The following is a 20,935-nucleotide window of genomic DNA, read 5'->3' as shown; positions in this document are numbered from 1 at the left end:
ACTCACCATGTTTGAAAAGGATATACTTCTTTGGAGTGTTTTTGATTCTTTAGAAAACATCTTCAAGGTTGAATCTAATGCAAACATTAGGAAGGTAATTATGAAGACAGAACAGGGCTGTTCTGCAATACTCTAATCTAAACTAATAATTTTTGCTCCTGTGTGAATATTAAAATATTTAGTTCTAACAGCAGGCGAGGGATGCATACATCACTTCTAAAAAGTCACTATAAGAGGCACAATGTAGGCTACTGTTAAATACAGAAACTACTGAGCATTTTTCTTTCTTAACTCTGAAGAAGTGAATGAGGAAGGGAAAGGCAGTCCTAGTGTTTTATATTCAAAGGTAACCCAAGATAACGGAAGTATGTTGAAGTAACCTTTAAACATTCTGATTTGTTGTTCATCACTGGTACTTTAATGTGCAAGAGAGTCAGGAAGTTTAAGAGGTATAGCTCCCATAGGACTCACTTCTGCATGCTTGTAACGCTGATCTAGTATCCAAAAGCAGTTGAAGAGTCCTGCAATTTAACTCAATCGAGCATGCATCCTTTTTCCATTTCATTTACACTCTAACCACTAATCCATCAGTTGACACATACTCCTTGGAAGAGATTTTTTTAAAAATAATCCCCTACACCAAATTTTACACTAGTCTGAGGTTCAGGACTAGCAATAATCTACTTTGCATCACTGACAGGTTTAGATGTCAGGTATCTTGTGAGCCAATAAGCTACCAAATGGGATAAGAGTTACTTTTTCTGTAACTGGTCTTCTTAGAGATGTGTTGCTCATGTCTATTCCACGATAGGTGTGTGTGCTTGCCATGTGCACCGGTGCCAGAAGTTTTTTCCCTAGCAGTACCCATAGGGGGGAGTGCCCCCCCGCAACCCCTGGAGCAGTGCCTGCCTGGTATAATATAAGGGGAACTGCACACTTCCCCTACCCTCAGTTCCTTCTTGGCAGACAACTCCGACAGAGGGAAAGGAGGGTGGGATGTGGAATAGACATGAACACATCTCGAAGAACACCCAGTTATGGAAATGGTAACTGTCTTTTCTTCTTTGAGTGACTACTCATGTGTATTCCACAACAGGTGATTACAAGCTGTATCTGTTGGAGGTGGGTAGGAGTTCACAAGTTCCCAGGGCGGAGGACAGCGCTGCTGAGGACCTTGTCCATCCTGTCCGTGGCCTGGGAAAACTTCGAGGCCAACCAGAGCTGGAGGGACCTCATCCTGAGTCTGGCGTAACGAACCACATATGCGCACGCTGACGTGACCTAAGAGTTGTAAGCAAACCCTGGCTGTTGTCACCGGGAACCTTATGACTGAGTCGATGAGACCTTTCAGGGTCTCAAATCTGTCTGGCGGGAGAGAGGCCCTGGCCGATGCTGTATCCAGGGGCTCCCTGTTAAACTCTATGCGTTGGACCAGGACTAACGTGGACTTGGTGTTGTGGACAGGAGCAGCACCACCATCCCTCACCTGCGACCAGAAGGTGCCCTTGACAAGCCAATCATCCAGATAAGGAAATATCTGGACCCCCCCGCCATCCGAGGTAGGCTGCTACCACCAACATGCATTTTGTAAACACCCTGGGGGCAGTGGACAGACCAAATAGGAGGACCATGAATTGGTAATGGTTCTGTCCCACCACGAAACAGAGGAAGCACCTGTGCCCCTCGAATATGTGGATGTGGAAATACGAGTCCTGTAGATCGAGGGCAGCATACCAATCCCTGGGATCCAGGGAGGGGATGATGGAGGCCAGGGAGACCATGCAGAACTTGAGCTTCACCATGTACTGGTTCAGATCTCGGAGGCCCAGGATGGGCCTGAGCCCCACTTTGGCCTTCGGGATAAGGAAATAACGGGAGTAATACCCATTCCCCACGAACTCCTCGGGCACCGCCCCCATCACTCCTAGACCTAGGAGCTGCCCCACCTCCTGCTAGAGCAGAGCTTCATGCGAGGGGTCCCCCAAGGGGGGACAGGGTGAGGAGTGGTTGGGCAGGGAGGAAGTAAACTGGAGGGTGTAACCCCGGGAGATGGTGTTGAGGACCCATTGGTCCGAGGTTAGCCGCAACCATTCCAGGAGGAAAGCCCCCCAACCAGTTGGAGAAGGGGAGCTTTATTGGGGGTGGATCCCTGATAAGGGCTGGTGGGGTGCCCCCGAGGGTCCCATCAAAAACCCCTTTTCTCTGCCTGCTTGCCCTTGGAGGATCCAGGGGCCAAGACTGCCTCTGAGGGCGTCTCTTATAGTCCCGCTGCTTCTTATGGGCAGCCTCATACTTTGGGAGGGCGGCCTGGGCGGGAGTCTGCTGTGGCTTGAACTTAGGTTTTGCTGGAGCCAGGACATAGAGGCCTAGAGGTGGAGGGTTGTGCGGGAGTCTTTCATGCCATGCAGCCTTGTATCCGTTTCCTCTGCAGACAGAGCTCTCCCATCAAACGGGAGATCCTGCCTGGAAGACTGCGCTTTGCTGGACAGCCCAGAGATCAGGAGCCATCTCATGGACACCACGGAGGCCACTGATCGTGCGGCTGTGCTTGCAGCATCCGAGGCTACCTGCAGGGACACCCTAGCGGCCGCTGCCCCTTCTTCCACTAGCGCCTTGAACTCTTTCCTATCACGCTTCTGGAGGGAGTCCTCAAACTTGGGCAGGGACCCCCACAGACTGAATTCGTACCGGCCCAGGAGAGCCTGATGGTTTGCCACTCTTAACCGGAAGCTCGAAGATTAATAAACTTTCCTTCCGAAAGAGTCCAGTCTCAGAGTCTTTGTTGTTTGGGGTCGGGGCTGGCTGACCCTGCCGTTCCCTGCGGTTGACAGACTCGACCATCAGGGAGTTGGGTGCCGTGTGGGTGTACAAGTACTCATGCCCTTTAGTGGGTACAAAGTCCGCCTTTTTAGAGATGAGGACCAATGAGACTGGTGTTTGCCACAGGGCATTTGAAATCTTAGCCACCCCTTCAAGGAGAGGCAAGACCACCCTACCTGGTGCCGATGGGGACAACACCGATAAACCGGGAGTCTGAGGGCTTCTCCATCTCCTCTGCCTGGAGGTGGAGGCTTGCTGGCACCCTCTTTAAGAGTTCTTGGTGGGCCCTGAAGTCCTCCTGCGGGATGGAAGGGAGTGAGGCAGCAATCACCTCGTCTGGACAGAGCGAAGAGGCCGGTGTGGTGCTCTGGGTTTTGGCCGGCACTGGAGGGTCCACCACCTGGTCGGACTCCGGGCATGGTGCCAAGGATGCACGTCCCACCGCCTCCTTTCTCGGAGGTCTGGAGAGAGAGGCGAACAATGCCTATGAAACTCCAGCCACTGAGCAAGCTCCCACCGGGGGCTGCGCTGGAAGCCACGATGCCCACTACTACCATTGGGCCGGCCACGATGCTCGATGCCACTGCACCTGCTGTGGCACTGGTAGGGCCGGCTGTTCAGGTTGGCTGGCCTGGCCCATCGAAGGACGGCTATGAATGGAGACCAGACTGGCATAAGATCTGCTGCTGACTCTAGACCGGGAGGAGCAGCAGTGCCGGGATCTATGACGACTACGAGACCGTGATCTCAACGTGGAGGACCGGTATTGGCGGTAACAGCTGCTTTGCAAACAGCCTCGACGGGTGGACCTGCGATAGCGAAATGCCGGCGATCGATGCCCAGGGCTGCGATGTCTTGGTGGAGACTTGGAGCGGGCGTCCAAGCAGGTACAGTGTCAACGACTGTGCTGTGATAGACTGTGGTATCCTCTCCGAAACAAGAACTGATGGCGACGCCCGCCGCGGTCCCGCCAACATTCGCTCCTTGAGGGACGAGCGGTGCCGCGAGTCCCATCCGGATGGAATCCAGCCAGATAGTTTGGTCTGCGTCGAGGGCGATTCACCTGAACTCTGCCCCGAGCAATTGGTGAGCGGTGTTGGGAACATTCCCTCGACCAAGACTGATAACGGGCTGGAGGCGACTGCAAAGATCCCAGCGGCGGCTTGCCTCTGAAGCACGGAGCCGACATCGGCGGCACTCCAGGTACCAGCATGGACATAATGTCCCGGGCCACCTGGAGGGCTTCAGGTGTGGACGGCATCCTGACATCCAGAGAGGCCTGTTCTGAAGGGGCTGGGCTACTCCGCTCAACCCGAGTCAGAGGCCTGGGGCCCTATGGGATCAAGGACTGCCCAACATGGGCCTAGCCTCTGTCTCAGACTTCCCTTGGTGCCGCTGCGAAGAGGAAGTATTCCTGACCCTCTTGGCGTGCCTCGTGGATGGGGAATGGTGCTGACTGGTCGATGGCACCAGAGGGTGGCCGCATACTGACACCGCGGTGCCAGGTACCGGTTCAGAGCGATGTGCCGTGGTCGGGGTCATCGCCAACTCTATCAGGATGGCCTGGAGCCTAATGTCCCTTTCTCTTTTGGTCCAAGGCTTAAATCACTTGCAAATCTTGCACCTTTCGCTGATATGGGTTTCTCCCAAACAGCGCAGTCTGTGTGCGGGTCACTACGTGGCATAGAACACCTACAAGAGCTGCAAGACTTAAACCCCTGGACATGCCCCAGCCCAGGCTCACTGACTAATTAAACTAAACTAACTACAGGTACTAACGCTGAATGAATGAACCATTCTGGGGACGAGCTACAGCAAAGCTGGAGCAGAGCAGTTCCGACGCACCTTCACTGGTGGCAAGAAGGAACTGAGGGTGGGAGGAGCGCACAACTCCCCTTATACCGCACCAGGCAGAGGGCACTCTCCCCTATGGGTACTGCTAGGGGAAAAACTTCTGGCACTGGTGCACGTGGCAAGCATGCACACCTACTGTGGAATACACATGAGCAATCATTCAAAGAACTTTGTAAGATTAGAAAAAAGAGAAAAGTTACCAGCATCATCAGTTTCTCAGTTATTTGGCACCTGCAAATTTTCAAGATGCAACTTCAACAGCATGACAACTATGTATATGAAAAGTGACCTAAAATTGTTTTTATACCGTTTTTTAGTGTTAAATATATGGCAGAATACACATTGTAATGTGGCACACAGTTTTAACATTTATTTGGCATGAGCTGGATAACCTGACTATCCCAAACTCATTCAAATAAGAAGCCTTCACACCACATTAGACCATTGTTGAAGATTTTTAAGCCTGTATCTATTCACATGTTTTTTGAGAGAAACAGACACATAATGGAAACGCTGATGGTGGCTCCAGAGTACAGGCTGAAACAGATTTTTGCATTCAACAGGTCATTAAAACCTGTCTAAAGATCAAACAGTGGATTACTTTATTGAAAAAGTCAAACAAACAAACTAAGGATGGGATTTTCAAAATCACTGCATTGGCCTAACTCTGTTTTCAGTGAAGTGACTTGCATGAATTCAAGAACAGCAGAGCTAAGCCAATGCTAAGCGCTTTCGCAAATCCCATCCAAAAAGCAGGAAGTATACTTTGAGTGGTATGAATTTTTGATGTTTCATGAAACTTCATTAAGCCAAGACATTATAACACAGTGATGCAATGTTTGCATCACAGTGTCTTACAGGAGACACTTGTATGAGAATACCAACCTTGAGATGTAGTGAAAACTGAAGACCCATTGCAAGAGACTGCTATTCCAGTAATTTCCCTATTCAAGGCAAATAAATTTGGAAGTGAATTCAAAGGGTATTTCATTCTATCAATCATACTATACAGTGACTTTTTTACAGCTGCAATTCAGTATTTGATCTTCACAAGGGTTAATTTAGACACAAACAAATTAAGATGATTGTTGTAGAGCGCATCACAATTCTACAGACAAAATAGACCTTGCCAAAGAACTAGAAGGAGCAGTGCAAGTTTCCCCCCCCACTGTTTTGCCAGCAAGTTTCAACCCTAACCAAAAAGAACCTGCCTAAGGCGGTGAAAGCCTAAATTGGCCCACATCCACTTAAATCATTTAGCCTCTACTGGGTCAGCTAATAATAAGATGACTGTTAAGCTATCAGGCCCATTCTTAGTATATAACTCATTTTTCACTGCCAAACAACCAGATAACCTCATGAAGGAATGCACCTTCTCGAAGCTTTCCTTCACACAATGCATCCAGATAAACATGTGATCCAATAACTATCAGGATGACTACAGGAGATTAATAGATTTTGAAATAATTATACCACAGATGAGGACACTACAAAGACTTACTCTTTATGAATTTTATGTTGCTCATCTAACTTTAGTTTGGCAATGTTGTTCCATGCAAGCGTTATACTTTCTTCTGTCAAATCTTCAAAAGATTCTTCACTTGGAGAAACTAAAATAAAATACCACCATGAAATGAGAAGTCATAAATTGAAAATTAAAAAAAAGATAATACTTCAGATAAATGAGTTGAAGTTATACCAAATATGAATACATTAAATGATACAAAAAGACATATGCAGACTCTCTATCATTTCTAGTTCTAATATAGAGAGAAGAGAATTTATGCCAGATTGTTTAACTGTCTCACAATATTTATTGATAGAAGTTCAAGAACATAAATAGCCAGAAATCTTCTGGTTAATTCCTAAATGGATCAGAAGTTTTTAGACAGTATATGTTCTTCTGACTGGCTGCCACTTTTATGTTCATGTATTTAAGAGTCAAATTCTGTAAAGTTGTAGGTTTAAAATGATGGCTTATGTTTTTCAAAGGTTATGGGGGTTTAAAGAAATTAAATGAGCTAACTATGAGGCAACTGCTACCAAGAATACCACCAAGTCAATAAGAATTGCCAAGCCGTGAGAATACATAGCACGATTTAGAAATGTTTAAATTTCTAGAATTTTTTTTTTTAATAGAATCTTATTTTGACAAATCACCCAACATAAATTTTAGAATTAATTCTAGGAGAGTCATTTGGAAGAGATATTCTACTTAAAACAGCAACCTGTATTGTCACTCCTTTACTTCAAAGTTAAAGATCACCCAATAGGGGAATGAGGAAAATGGTATAAATCTAAGATGGTGATCAAAAGCATAGTTATTGGCTGACACAGTATAAGAACATAATGGCCATACTGGGCCAGACCAATGGTCCATATAGTCCCAGTATCCTCTCTTTGGATAGTGGTCAATGCCAGTTGCTTCAGACGCAGGGGTTCCCAAACTTGATTCGCGGCTTGTTCAGGGTAAGCCCCTGGCGGGCCGCGAGACGCTTTGTTTACCTGAGCGTCCGCAGGTATGGCCACTCGCAACTTCCAGTGGCCGTGGTTCGCCATTCCCGGCCAATGGGAACTGCGGGAAGCAGAATCAGTTTTAAATGAGCCAATATGACCCATGCACCAGTCTTATTTCAAAAATGAGGGCCGATGTGAACCAGATGCAAAAGAAAAAACTGTTGATCAGCAAGGAGGGAAAGAGACAGGGAGGAAAGGCCTTGGGGAGAAAATCCAGATAAAGTTTACCATCTCTTAAGACTGCAAATAAGGGGGATTTGTCCCAAATTGGTCTTTAGCTGAAGTCAGTAATTGGAAATGACATCATTTGTTTGTTAAAGGGTATAGAAAGGAAACTCTTAAAAGCTTCATTGCTAATACCTGCCTGACCACTTCGGAACCAACCAATATGGATGCATTTAGCCCATTTGTAAGTATCTGGAGCAAATGCCTATAAAAATGTTTTGTTACTATAGGTATAGCAAATTGCTTATTAGTTAGATTTTATAGGCTTGTTAGAGCAATTGTATAAATACCATCTGACCTTTGAATTTAATAAAGGAATTTATGGTTAAATTAGTGTCACGCTAATACCCTTCATAAACATTAATAATTCCAACACCTTCTCTGCATCTTGGAATTGCATCTTGCATTCCAATTCTAATACAGCCTTTTTGAGATGGGATGACCAGAACTGCATGTGGTATTCAAGGTGTGTGCATGTTATGACAAAGTGTAATTAACATAACCGCAGCCATTTTGTGTATTCAGCCATCATTATTTGGAAGTGAGACCACCACATAGTCAGGAATAACGCGGCCTTTGCCGGAGCAGACAAAACAGCTGTACAGCTTCACTGTTGCTGACAAGGAGACAAAATGACAGACTCATGAGATGGGGAGGGAGTGTGGATAGCTGACCTTGGATCTGGGTGTGGGCGTTGCTTTGCTAATAAGATTTTTTTTTTTGGCTGTTGCTATGGAAATTATTTGCCCATTACGGGTTACTATGAGTTATGTGCTTTGTTTTGAGCAACCAATAGAGGAGATTAGAGACGTTTTGGAGAGGATTTTGATGAGCTAAGAGACTGACATACAACTCCCCCGCAGCTAGGAGAAAAGCTGGCCACTGGAAATGTACTGCTGACCACTTGACACAATCTCAGACTTTGGGTAACTATATTGGGGGTGCTCAAGACTATTGTTATTTTAGGTGTGTGCTATGGACTCAAAAACAAGGATATTTGGTTGAAAGCACTTTTGTGTATACCAATCATTTATCAGACAGACAAGCTGTGTCCCTAGTGATTTATGTCCTGAAACTGCCTAGAAAACACAGACTAGTTACCATTTTCTGGGGTTCAGATAACCCCAGAAATAGGCATACCATAGGTTTGTAGCATTATCATATCTTTTGTTTTATTATCTAACCAACCCTTTCCTAGGTTCTTAGTATTGTTAGCTTTGACTGTTCCTGCACATTGAATGGATGTTTTCAGAAAACTATCCACAATGACTTCAAGATCTTGGACTTCATAATTTAGACTTCATCATTTGTATGTATAGTTGGGAATATTTTTTCCCATGTGCATTACAACGTATTTTGTTGTCAAAGGTCATTTTGTTGCCCAGTCACCCAGTTTTGTGAGATCTCCACATAACTCTTCGCAGTCAGCTTCACAATCACTTAACTATTGTGATTAATTTTTTTTTTTTTTTTTTTTTTTTTATCAGCAGCAAATTTTGCCACCCCACTGTTCACCCCCCATTTATGAATATGTTGAGCAGCACTGGTCCTGGTACAGATTCTTGGAGGACCCCACTATTTACCTCTCTCCATTGTTAAAACTGATGATTAATTCCTACCCTTTGTTTCTTATCTTTTAAGCAGTTAGTCACTCATGAGAGGATCTTTTCTCTTATCTCAGGAGTGTTTACTTTGTTTAAGAGCCTTTCAGTGGGACCTTGTCAAAGACTTTCTGAAAGTTCAAGTACACTGTAATGACTTGCCCACATGCTTGTTGATCCCCCTCAAAGAATTCTAATAGATTGCAGAGGCGCTATTTCCCTTTACAAAAGCTACATTGACTCTTTGCGTTGATCTAAATGTCTAGTAACAAGCAGAATTATCAGTTTCAACCAGCTGGCCTGGTACTGAAGTTAGGCTTGCAGCCCGTAATTGTCAGGATCCCCTTTGGAGCCTTTTAAAAAAAATCAGCACTACATTAGCTACCCTTCAGTCATCTGGTACAGAGACTGCTTTAAGCATATACGTGGTCTGACATTTCAGTCCAATTCTAAGTGGCCCACTGTCCACATCACAAGAGCCTCCATCTTGACTGGCACCCTTGTTGGTCATTTCAGTGGTGGCTAAATGATTGACTGGACATAGGAACTGAATTACTCTCTCACCCTAGAGGTGACCCTTCCAGGACAGGATTAAAAGTACATTAGTGGGACACTGTGTGGAGCTTGCACTACCAGTGGGCATCCGGTACCTATGCTGTGGACAGGCTAATTTGATTGCCACTTTTGTCAATCTGGTACTTCACAGGTCACAGAATTCATTTTTTTTTTTTTGGTAAAGTCACCACCACATAGAACAAAAACTAAGCGCTATAATTTGCATATTAACTGCAGGAGTTATTGACGTGTATATTTATAGGCCTGTATATCGATGATAGAAGTAAAGTCTGATGTTCATTTAAACCCTTGAAACAATTTTAAGAGGCAAACTGAATAATCAGAGCTCAACAAGACAATGCTTCTGTTTCTGGTTGTTTAAAACAAAATAAAAAGAGTTGCCAGGCAAAAGTCTGTTTTCTGTCAGAGTCTTTGGTTCGTGTAGTTATTTCTCCATGACTTACAGGGAAAGCAGCCACGCAAATTATATAACATATGATTCTCTGAAACAAAAGATATACAGCCCTCCCAGAAATAAGGTCAAGTCAGTTATGTTTTCAGATAGCAATACAAAAAATAACTACCATTCTTTTATACATTTACCTGGAGATTCAGCTATGGAAACATTGTGATTCGATGTTCGAGACAAACTTTTGAACTTCGGTATTATCCTCCGGGGATGAGGAGTTGTAAACAACTGTTTTGGTGTCTGTCCAAATTCCAAGATTTGTGTCAACAGAGCTACTTTCTCATTGGGGTCCATAATACTTAAGAAAACCAAAAAGTGTTCAGTGAAATATTTTAAGACAGAAAGATTGTTTCTGAAAATGTAGGCATATGTGTGCAGTTATTGCTGTAAAATACAATCACAGTAAAGGCATACACAACTGACCTGTTACACAGTTGACCGGAGAATTGCATGCAAGCACATAACAATGATTGTGTGTACAAAAGCAATAATTGCAGGCATGCTACTCTGCAAATATAGCAATTTGTATCAGTGTAACTGAAATCTTAAATTGCACAGACATTTGAGAGCTTAGTACTTCAATACAACCTTTGTCACAATAGTAAGGTTGGTGGTCAGTGTCTTCTGGAGTCCAAAACAGAATGGCTACCTCAATTGTTGGGAACACTTAGATAGTTAACAGGGAACTTTATGGGATAAAGAGAAATTTAATACGTGCCTCTACCAAACATTGCTTATAAACATTAATTACCTGTTCAAATCCACTCCACCTTCATAAGTTAATGGATGAAACACTGAAAGAAGCAGAAAAGAGCCATTTGCACAATGTAAAAAAACATGGCTTATTTTTTTCAACTCGCACACAAACTGTAAACTACATGAATATTTAACTGTGCTACACATCTAGGCAATTCCACCCACCTCACACCTATTGCAAGTTATAGTTTGTTTCAAGCCATTTGATGCATAGAAAAGTATGAGCTAGGCCAAAGAGGAAAAAACAGTTTCAGATACCACTTTTCCTGACTCTGTGCATTTCACTAGCATGTTTTCTGTGATTTCAAAGACTCTCAGTAACTGGATACACAACAGTGATCTTATCAGATCATTATAAGAGCCCATCATCACAGTGGACTAATCCCATATCTGTAAGAAAGTGAGAATTTTGTAAACTGTGATTAAGTGATAAACTGAGAGGCTTGGTGATTTAGGGTTAGTTCAGTATTAACACCCCCCCACCTCCCCCAAATATTGCTTCCTCATTAGATCTCTGAAGGACTCAATTGCTAATAGGTCTAGGATAGATTTCAGATCTCAATCTTTTGCTCCCCAGGAAGATAAACATTGAATGTAATTCAGAGACATAAAACTAAGCATAGTACAACTACTACATGGGCCTCACATTCAGTCAGCTACATCTAAATTAAAGCTATGTAACAAGACCGGAGAGAACTGACTACATGGCTATTTGGCTTAGAGGTGGTTATAAAGGAAACTCAAGAATGTGTGTGTAGGGGAAGAACAGACAGAACAGATAAAGGTGTTTTATCCACTCCCCCTCTCTTTCTGAAATCCTCTTGGTATGGTAAAATGTTGTGTTTCCTCATTGTGAAGTTAGTTAATGTATTAAAAACCCAACTAAACGAGACACCAGATTTCTGATGTAGCAGACTTTCAATAGTTTAATTCAGAGAACTTCATCATGAAAGAACTGCTTTTGATGCTGCAAACAGTTTTCAGTCACTCAAAAAAGAATAGGAGTACTTCTGGCATCTGTCTCTAAGGTGCCACAAGTACTCCTTTTCTTTTTGCGAATACAGACTAACACGGCTGCTACTATGAAAGCTGTCAAAAAAGAATGTATTACTTTTCTTTCAGTATTTACAATGCCTTAATATTCTGGGCTAATTACAGCAAAGACAGAACAATAAGACTCAAAATAAAGATAAAAAAAATTTTAAAAAAGAGGAAACATTGCAAGCGAGTCAAAGAGTTATTGTCGCTAAAGTGGCACACAGAGAGAAGCCCAGCAACCTATTTATCCTTTCCCTTCCCTCTCACTTTCTTCTTGGAAACCAATGTTACCCACATGAACCTGAAGTTTCATGCTGCAACTTCTGGGCAGAAATGTGAAATACACAAATGGTTTGTGTGCCAGCCCCATTTTAAAACTATACAAGAGACTATTTCAGCACCAAATTGCCATTATCATGGACTTGAGTAAATGACAAAAATATTGTCTGTCTCCCTTGACTGTCATTTTAAGTGCAACAGCTACACACAATACATAATCAAACATTTCTCATTTATGTACTGTATTCCGGGAAGACAGACATTACAAGAAAGGGAATAAGTTTTAGAAGAGGAGTCACAATTTTCAGTGGAAAAGGATGAGTAATTGAGAAAATTGCCAAAGGATCAAGCACAGGCATGATGCAGGTTCAAAAGAATGCAGGGCAGCATGGAAACCTTGCTAGTTACGTTTTCCATCTGAGTTTAGCTAGAATGTCAAAAAAGTGATTCTTTAGAGAATTTTACAATTTACCATTGTGGGCTGCAATGGCTTCACTTCCCTTCTGCTTGTAGCCAAATACTAAGTTAATCCATTCATGGAGATGTTCTGACACATACTGGCTTTCTAAGGCATTTTGGCTCTTCTGAAGAAAGTCATCAGGATCTAACAAGAGAAAGTTTAATCAGTGGAGAAATCTACCACTGTTAAATGTGGAGGAACTCTCCTCTCTCTCACCCCCAAAGACATTCGAAGGAGAAATCTTCTAGATTTAATAAAACAACACTACTCCAGCTATTTAGTAACATTCTGAAAAAAGTTTTGGATTTATACATTCATATAAGAATATGATCTTCATTTATTAATAGCCACTTCAGATTATTCCTCTCCAATATCTGCACTTCTTTTTATTTAAGTTTTTGTAACAGAAAATAGAACAGAAGATAAAAATAAAATTGAGGGGGGGAGGGGAAGACAAAGGATTCCAAGAGTCTGAAAACAATAAAGGTAAACTGTGTACAGTATTGAGTTTAGTAAAAGCATTCAGAGTGCCATTACCTAATGCCCAAGGAGGAAGTTCTACATGTTCAACCATCTTTCCACCCTGTCTTTTCCCTAGGTCCAGCTTCAGACTATTTACTAGAAAACTGGAATCGTTTTCATAGAATTCTGGAATCAGCTAGTGCGAGGATGGAAGAGGGAGAGAAGAAAAAAATTTCAGGATTTCCTTTATTTTTTATCATTTTAAATTAAATAGATCAATACATATACTGAAACAATACTGCTAAAAACACATGGAATATTGTAACATTACAGTATAACAAACTTGTCAACATTTTGGAAAGTCTCCAAAGCATCTTAAAAGTAGATAAAAAACCAAGTCTTGTATAGATTCAATTTTAAAGTTCTGAAAATAGCAAATAGAACTCTGACTTAAACACAACAGGTTTAAGCTGTTCCTGAGAATAGAAGGGTGTGCTGTCTTCCGGGTGCTAAGATACGGGATGTAGACCTGAGGTTGAAAAGGATCCTCAAGGGAGCGGGAAAGAATCCCCTAATTATCCTTCATGTGGGAACAAATGATACAGCCAGATTCTCACTGGAAAGTCTCAAGGGAGACTATGCTAGGCTGGGGAAGACACTTAAGGAAATTGAGGCTCAAGTGATCTTTAGCGGGATCCTTCCTGTTCCTAGAGAAGGGCAACAGAGGTCTGACAAGATTATGACTGTCAACAGATGGCTTAGGCAGTGGTGCTATAAGGAGGGCTTTGGGATGTCTGGCCACTGGGAGGCATTCACGGACAGAGGTCAGTTCTCTCGGGATGGACTTCATCTGAGTAGGGAAGGAAATAGACTTCTAGGATCGAGGCTGGCACAACTGATAAAGAGAGCTTTAAACTAGGAATTGGGGGGAGATGGATGGGAGATGTCCAGAAAATCTCCACGCCAGATTTTAGCATTGAGAGGGAAGAAGATGAAGTAAGAAAGGATACAGCCATGGGTAGGAGAATGTATATAAGGAGCGAGGGCGGTGTGGATACTAGTCTAATAGGTTATACTGGATGTAGAATGACTGTGCCTAATAGGGTACAAAATGTGAGCGAGGCCAAACAGCAAAAATTAAGATGTTTGTACACCAATGCGAGGAGTCTAGGTAACAAAATGGAGGAACTAGAGCTACTGGTGCAGGAAGTGAAACCAGATATTATAGGGATAACAGAAACATGGTGGAATAGTAGTCATGACTGGATTACAGGTATTGAAGGGTATGTGCTGTTTAGGAAAGACAGAAACAAAGGTAAAGGGGGTGGAGTAGCATTGTATATCAACGATGAGGTAGAATGTAAAGAAATAAGAAGCGATGCAATGGATAAGACAGTCTGTCTGGGCAAAAATTACATTGGGGAAGAAAACTAGTAAAGCCTCTCCAACGATAGTGCTTGGGGTGTGCTATAGACCTCCGGGATCTAATTTGGATATGGACAGAGCCCTTTTTAATGTCTTTAATCAAGTAAATACTAATGGAAACTGCGTGATCATGGGAGACTTTAACTTCCCAGATATAGACTGGAGGACCAGTGCTAGTAATAATAATAGGGCTCAGATTTTCCTAGATGCGATAGCTGATGGATTCCTTCATCAAGTAGTTGCTGAACCGACTAGAGGGGATGCCATTTTAGATTTAATTTTGGTGAGTAGCGAGGACCTCATAGAAGAAATGGTTGTAGGGGACAATCTTGGCTCAAGTGATCATGAGCTAATTCAGTTCAAACTAAATGGAAGGATTAACAAAAATAAATCTGCAACTAGGGTTTTTGATTTCAAAAGGGCTGACTTTCAAAAATTAAGGAAATTAGTTAGGGAAGTGGATTGGACTGAAGAACTTATGGATCTAAAGGTAGAGGAGGCCTGGGATTACTTTAAATCAAAGCTGCAGAAGCTATCGGAAGCCTGTATCCCAAGAAAGGGGAAAAAATTCATAGGAAGGAGTTGTAGACCAAGCTGGATGAGCAAGCATCTTAGAGAGGTGATTAAGAAGAAGCAGAAAGCATACAGGGAGTGGAAGATGGGAGGGATCAGCAAGGAAAGCTACCTAATTGAGGTCAGAAGATGTAGGGATAAAGTGAGAGAGGCTAAAAGTCGAGTAGAGTTGGACCTTGCAAAGGGAATTAAAACCAATAGTAAAAGGTTCTATAGCCATATAAATAAGAAGAAAACTAAGAAGGAAGAAGTGGGGCCGCTTAACACTGAGGATGGAGCGGAGGTTAAGGATAATCTAGGCATGGCCCAATATCTAAACAAATACTTTGCCTCAGTCTTTAATAAGGCTAAAGAGGATCTTGGGGATAATGGTAGCATGACAAATGGGAAGGAGAATATAGAGGTAGATATTACCATATCAGAGGTAGAAGCGAAACTGAAACAGCTTAATGGGACTAAATCGGGGGGCCCAGATAATCTTCATCCAAGAATATTAAAGGAATTGGCACCTGAAATTGCAAGGCCATTAGCAAGAATTTTTAATGAATCTGTAAACTCAGGAATAGTACCGAATGATTGGAGAATTGCTAATATAGTTCCTATTTTTAAGAAAGGAAAAAAAAGTGATCCGGGTAACTACAGGCCAGTTAGTTTGACATCTGTAGTATGCAAGGTCCTGGAAAAAATTTTGAAGGAGAAATTAGTTAAGGACATTGAAGTCAATGGTAAATGGGACAAAATACAACATGGTTTTACAAAAGGTAGATCGTGCCAAACCAATCTAATCTCCTTTTTTGAAAAAGTAACAGATTTTTTAGATAAAGGAAATGCAGTGGAACTAATTTACCTAGATTTCAGTAAGGCACTTGATACCGTGTCACATGGGGAATTATTAGTTAAATTGGAGAAGATGGGGATCAATATGAACATCAGAAGGTGGATAAGGAATTGGTTAAAGGGGAGACTGCAACGGGTCCTACTGAAAGGCGAACTGTCAGGTTGGAGGGAGGTTACCAGTGGAGTTCCTCAGGGATCGGTTTTGGGACCAATCTTATTTAATCTTTTTGTTACTGACCTTGGCACAAAAAGTGGGAGTGTGCTAATAAAGTTTGCAGATGATACAAAGCTGGGAGGTATTGCCAATTCGGAGAAGGATCGGGATATTATACAGGAGGATCTGGATGACCTTGTAAACTGGAGTAATAGTAATAGGATGAAATTTAATAGTGAGAAGTGTAAGGTTATGCATTTAGGGATTAATAACAAGAATTTTAGTTATAAGTTGGGGACGCATCAATTAGAAGTAACGGAAGAGGAGAAGGACCTTGGAGTATTGGTTGATCATAGGATGACTATGAGCTGCCAATGTGATATGGCTGTGAAAAAAGCTAATGCGGTTTTGGGATGCATCAGGAGAGGCATTTCCAGTAGGGATAAGGAGGTTTTAGTACCGTTATACAAGGCACTGGTGAGACCTCACCTAGAATACTGTGTGCAGTTCTGGTCTCCCATGTTTAAAAAGGATGAATTCAAACTGGAGCAGGTACAGATAAGGGCTACTAGGATGATCCGAGGAATGGAAAACTTGTCTTATGAAAGGAGACTTAAGGAGCTTGGCTTGTTTAGCCTAACTAAAAGAAGGTTGAGGGGAGATATGATTGCTCTCTATAAATATATCAGAGGGATAAATATAGGAGAGGGAGAGGAATTATTTAAGCTCAGCACCAATGTGGACACAAGAACAAATGGGTATAAACTGGCCACCAGGAAGTTTAGACTTGAAATCAGACGAAGGTTTTTAACCATCAGAGGAGTGAAGTTTTGGAATAACCTTCCAAGGGAAGCAGTGGGGGCAAAAGATCTATCTGGTTTTAAGATTCTACTCGATAAGTTTATGGAGGAGATGGTATGATGGGATAATGGGATTTTGGTAAGTAATTGATCTTTAAATATTCAGGGTAAATAGGCCAAATCCCCTGAGATGGGATATTAGATGGATGGGATCTGATTTACTATAGAAAACTCTTTCCTGGGTATCTGGCTGGTGAATCTTGCCCATGTGCTCAGAGTTTGGCTGATTGCCATGTTTGGGGTCGGGAGGGAGTTTTGAGAGGCCCTGGAGGTTTTTTTGCCTTCCTCTGTAGCATGGGGCATGGTTGACTGGAGGGAGGCTTCTCTGCTCCTTGAAGTCTTTGAACCATGATTTAAGGACTTCAATAGCTCAGACATGGGTGAGGTTTTTCATAGGAGTGGTGGGTGAGATTCTGTGGCCTGTGCTGTGCAGGAGGTTGGACTAGATGATCAGAGTGGTCCCTTCTGACCTTAGTATCTATGAATCTATGAAACAGGCCAAGGTTCTAAAGCATTTCAGGTAAGCCAGTTGTTTAAGATCAGATATAATTAACCATTCCTAATTCTGCAGTGGAAAACTGGATTGCAATATTAAGAAAAGCCTCCTTTCTCAATTCAAGCTTCTCTGATGTCAGTGAAGCATAATTTACCAGCTCCAAACATCTACCTGACAGATCTCCTTTGTTCTTAATGTCTTTTAAAAAACTAATGAGAAGGCTTTTAAGACTCCTCAAATGCAATATTTCTATGATGCTTAAAAGCAGAAGATACCAAAAAAAGATGCACTATAATTCTAAACCCTCAAAATGGACTGCACTATAAAAGCCAAGTCCCAATTACATTTAAATGAAGAAAGGAACTTGGTACAATAATCTCATGATCTTCACTTAATCTCCAACCAATGATCCAATCAAAATAGGGGGAAAAAAAGGAAAGCAGCCCGCCAGAAGCCATGTGAACATTAAGAGAAGGAATTTAAACCTATCTTCAGTGCCAAGATCAAACCAGGCATAGCAAGGCAGTCTTCACCACCATAAGGAAGCAAAACAACAGAAATTAAAAAATTTTGAACTGGAAAAAAGGAGGACAGAGCACTCAGGTTATGCGACCTCAAGTAGCTTCTGGCTACTGACCTCTTTGAAGTCTGTTGCACCATCCAGACAGTTTTTCCAGGTTTCTGCAATACTAGACATAATACAAGTCAATGGTATATCAGTCAGTGAAGGACTTTAAGCCCCATATAAGTATGCAATTTAAAGGAAACCACTATATAGTGAAAAATAAATCTGTTAAATTTAATTTAAACAAACCTATTGAACGTTCTGTCAGCATGATCAAACTTTCCATTTTGTAAACAAAGCATGTACTCTGGTGCTGGGGAGATAAGAATGGAAGTGAGATCTGTCCAAATGCTACTATTTTCAAACCCACCAGGTATAAAAAGACTTGCAATGAAAGCAATCTTACCAACTCTAACAAGATAGAACAGAACATAACCTGGAGACGAGTAGTGGCTGCCATACATAAATTTAGGCTCTGGCATTTCCCGATAACGTGTCTGCAACATATTGAAAAAGAGACTAACTGTTTAAAATTAGAGTAGTATTTTTTTCTGTATTAAACACACACACACGTTTATCAGAAAACTTAAAACAGGATTAAACACTTCTTCTCATTCAGATAAAAATACAATACAAAGCTTTTAAATTGTATGGTTACAGATACTTAATCTAAGGAAAGAATTCCTGTATTCCCATGTATACATCTTTCTATATACAAGATCTGAAATGCATTCCTATTAAGCTGAAAAGAGCAGAACAGACTAAAAGTGAAAAAACACCAAGTACATTGGCAGTTTGCATTTTTGTAAGTTTAACACATTTCTGTACATTCAGTGTTATAGCCCTTCTTCACATTTTAGGACAAGTTAAAGGTTATACTTTTTTAAATCATCCATAACAATCATAGATTAAGAATCTATGTAAGTTTCCAAACATGTATAACTACAGTGATTTTTTAAGTGTTTTATTTTGACATGCTGCCTCTCCATATGCAACTCCAACTCAATGGTATCTATTAGCAGAAACTAATATTTTCAAGATACCTTTTGAAATTAGAATGTATTACAATACAAATAAAGCAATCAACTGATTCAGAGCATAGAATCAAAGAAATTTAGGGGTGGAAGTCAGAATTTGTATTAAGAATCTTTATTTCTTTAAAATCCTTTTCTCTTTTTTACCAGTAAAGATGCTATTGATTTGGCAAGAATTTCCTGTCCCAGTGCTTCTTAAAGAGATAAACAAGGTAAGTAGTTCAGCAACATGGGGATAATTATAAAAGGATATTTATATTCTTCATATGATTGTTCCTTTATGATAACTTAATGCTGTCAATTTGCCAATAAGACAGGTCCTATAAAGAATATACTAGGATTCTCTAAAGTATTTTTGCAGCTTTATGTCTAAGACTTACAATCATGAAGTCTAATGCTAGTGAAGGGATCTTTCATCTATATGTTAGATTGTTCATGAAAAGAATTCCTGCCTGATGTGGAATGGGAAAGAATTTCTAATGTGGTATTGTCTATAACTGCATTGACTTTTTACCCTGGTCTTTTGCCATGTGTCTGCAATTTTTTTTTTTTTTAAATATTCTCCTCCCTTCCTCTCCCCATTAAACCCTTTTTCTGAGAGACTTAGGCCATGTCTACACATGGTTATGGTTGCACAGCTGTATCGATACAGCTGTGCCGCTGCAAGATCGCTCATGTAGCCACTGGGCTGACATAATAAAACTACCTAAACAAGCAGCAGTAGCTATGTCGGTGGGAGACATAGCGCTGTGCACCATGCACTTATGCCAGTAAAACTTATGGCATTCAGGGGGGTGAAAACGCACCCCCTCTGGCGACACAAGTTTTGCCGACATAAATATAGACATGGCTTTAGAAGCATGTGCCTATGTTCTACCTTAATTTGTAACTATAGTGTTTGTTAAAACAGATTCTTCTGTTTTTAAAAAATAATTTGACTGATCCACACACACTTATTTTACATTATGCATTATAATCTATCCATCTATCATAGGGTTTTATATAGCTAGTCATTGTAGTATTCACGGAAAAGCAATCACAACAGTTAACCTACTGGACTTCATTTTAAAGAGGCATAAAGCCTCATATTTGTAATGAGATTTAAAGAGTTTTTTTCCATATTTTACATGCAGTGCTTCTTAGATATTTAAGTTTGCACTATTAATCATGTATTTATCGAATGCCACACCACACTAACTTAATACAGGTAGAGTTTGCTTCTGATAATGTTTGTAGTCTACATTTCAACAACAGCTTTAAGAATTGCAGAACATAGAAAATACAGTGAATAATCCTAGAAATATCTGAATATAAGTCATACAAGCATGTTTATTTTATTTTTGCATTGTGCAAATATCATCCTCACAAGAGATGCTAGATGGAAAACTGAGTCCTCTTAGTAGTAAGATTTGTAGGTCACAAATTATAGAACAAAAAATACCTGAACTCCACATACCAGTAGTCTTTCCAGCCTTTCCCTATTCAGGGCACCAACTGGTTTACTAAGGTCCCGGAATGTTTCAGGCTTTGTCAAATCTAAAAGAGAAAAGAAATTAATCTGTATGGATTGCTCTCACTGATAGGAATCACTTGTAAACCAATATTTTAAAACAACAACATTTTCCTCCTCTTCCTACAGGCACAAGGAACTCTCACACTAAGCATGGCATACACTACAGAGTTAAAAAGAAAAGGAATACTTGTGGCACCTTAGAGACTAACAAATTTATTAGTCTCTAAGGTGCCACAAGTACTCCTTTTCTTTTTACACTAAAAAGTAGCTCCCACCGATGTAACTCACTTATCACACTGACTTAACGCCACCTCCATGAGAGGCGTAGCGCTTAGTTTGATGTAGTTAGGGCGACACAGTGTCTGTGCATTGCTTGCATCAATTGTTGCTGCCTTTCAGAAGCAGTCCCACAATTTCCTACACTCGTAGTTAAATTGGTGCA

The 20,935-nt window shown here is 41.5% G+C and overlaps 1 protein-coding gene and 1 long non-coding RNA gene across 5 annotated transcripts in view; both read right to left on the bottom strand.

Annotated features, from left to right (window-relative positions):
- NSMAF (neutral sphingomyelinase activation associated factor) overlaps positions 1–20,935 on the bottom strand; it is a 61,907-nt gene that overhangs the window by 9,375 nt on the left and 31,597 nt on the right. For 3 of the 4 annotated variants that reach the window (XR_006278824.1, XM_038389795.2, XM_043507823.1), the window contains 10 exons: positions 20,437–20,516; positions 18,196–18,443; positions 18,019–18,070; positions 13,112–13,232; positions 12,587–12,718; positions 10,793–10,835; positions 10,176–10,339; positions 6,176–6,284; positions 5,560–5,618; positions 7–74 (listed from right to left, as the gene is read on the bottom strand). Coding sequence is in view for 3 of the 4 variants with exons in the window: in XM_038389795.2 (XP_038245723.1) it covers positions 7–74; positions 5,560–5,618; positions 6,176–6,284; positions 10,176–10,339; positions 10,793–10,835; positions 12,587–12,718; positions 13,112–13,232; positions 18,019–18,070; positions 18,196–18,443; positions 20,437–20,516 (1,076 nt within the window). In the remaining variant the exon portion in view is untranslated. The remainder of the gene's footprint in view (positions 1–6; positions 75–5,559; positions 5,619–6,175; positions 6,285–10,175; positions 10,340–10,792; positions 10,836–12,586; positions 12,719–13,111; positions 13,233–18,018; positions 18,071–18,195; positions 18,444–20,436; positions 20,517–20,935) is intronic. The other variant, XM_038389797.2, reaches the window with a different exon arrangement.
- On the bottom strand, positions 81–4,098 carry LOC122458681. The gene is made up of 3 exons (XR_006278825.1): positions 4,088–4,098; positions 1,923–1,924; positions 81–415 (listed from the first exon to the last, which is right to left on the bottom strand). It is a non-coding gene; the product is annotated as an uncharacterized LOC122458681 (long non-coding RNA).

The sequence above is a fragment of the Dermochelys coriacea genome, chromosome 2, assembly GCF_009764565.3.
Source record: "Dermochelys coriacea isolate rDerCor1 chromosome 2, rDerCor1.pri.v4, whole genome shotgun sequence".
In the NCBI taxonomy this organism is placed as follows: Eukaryota; Metazoa; Chordata; order Testudines; family Dermochelyidae; genus Dermochelys; species Dermochelys coriacea.
Note: the sequence above shows the minus strand (reverse complement) of the source record. Positions and strands in the feature narration are given on the sequence as shown.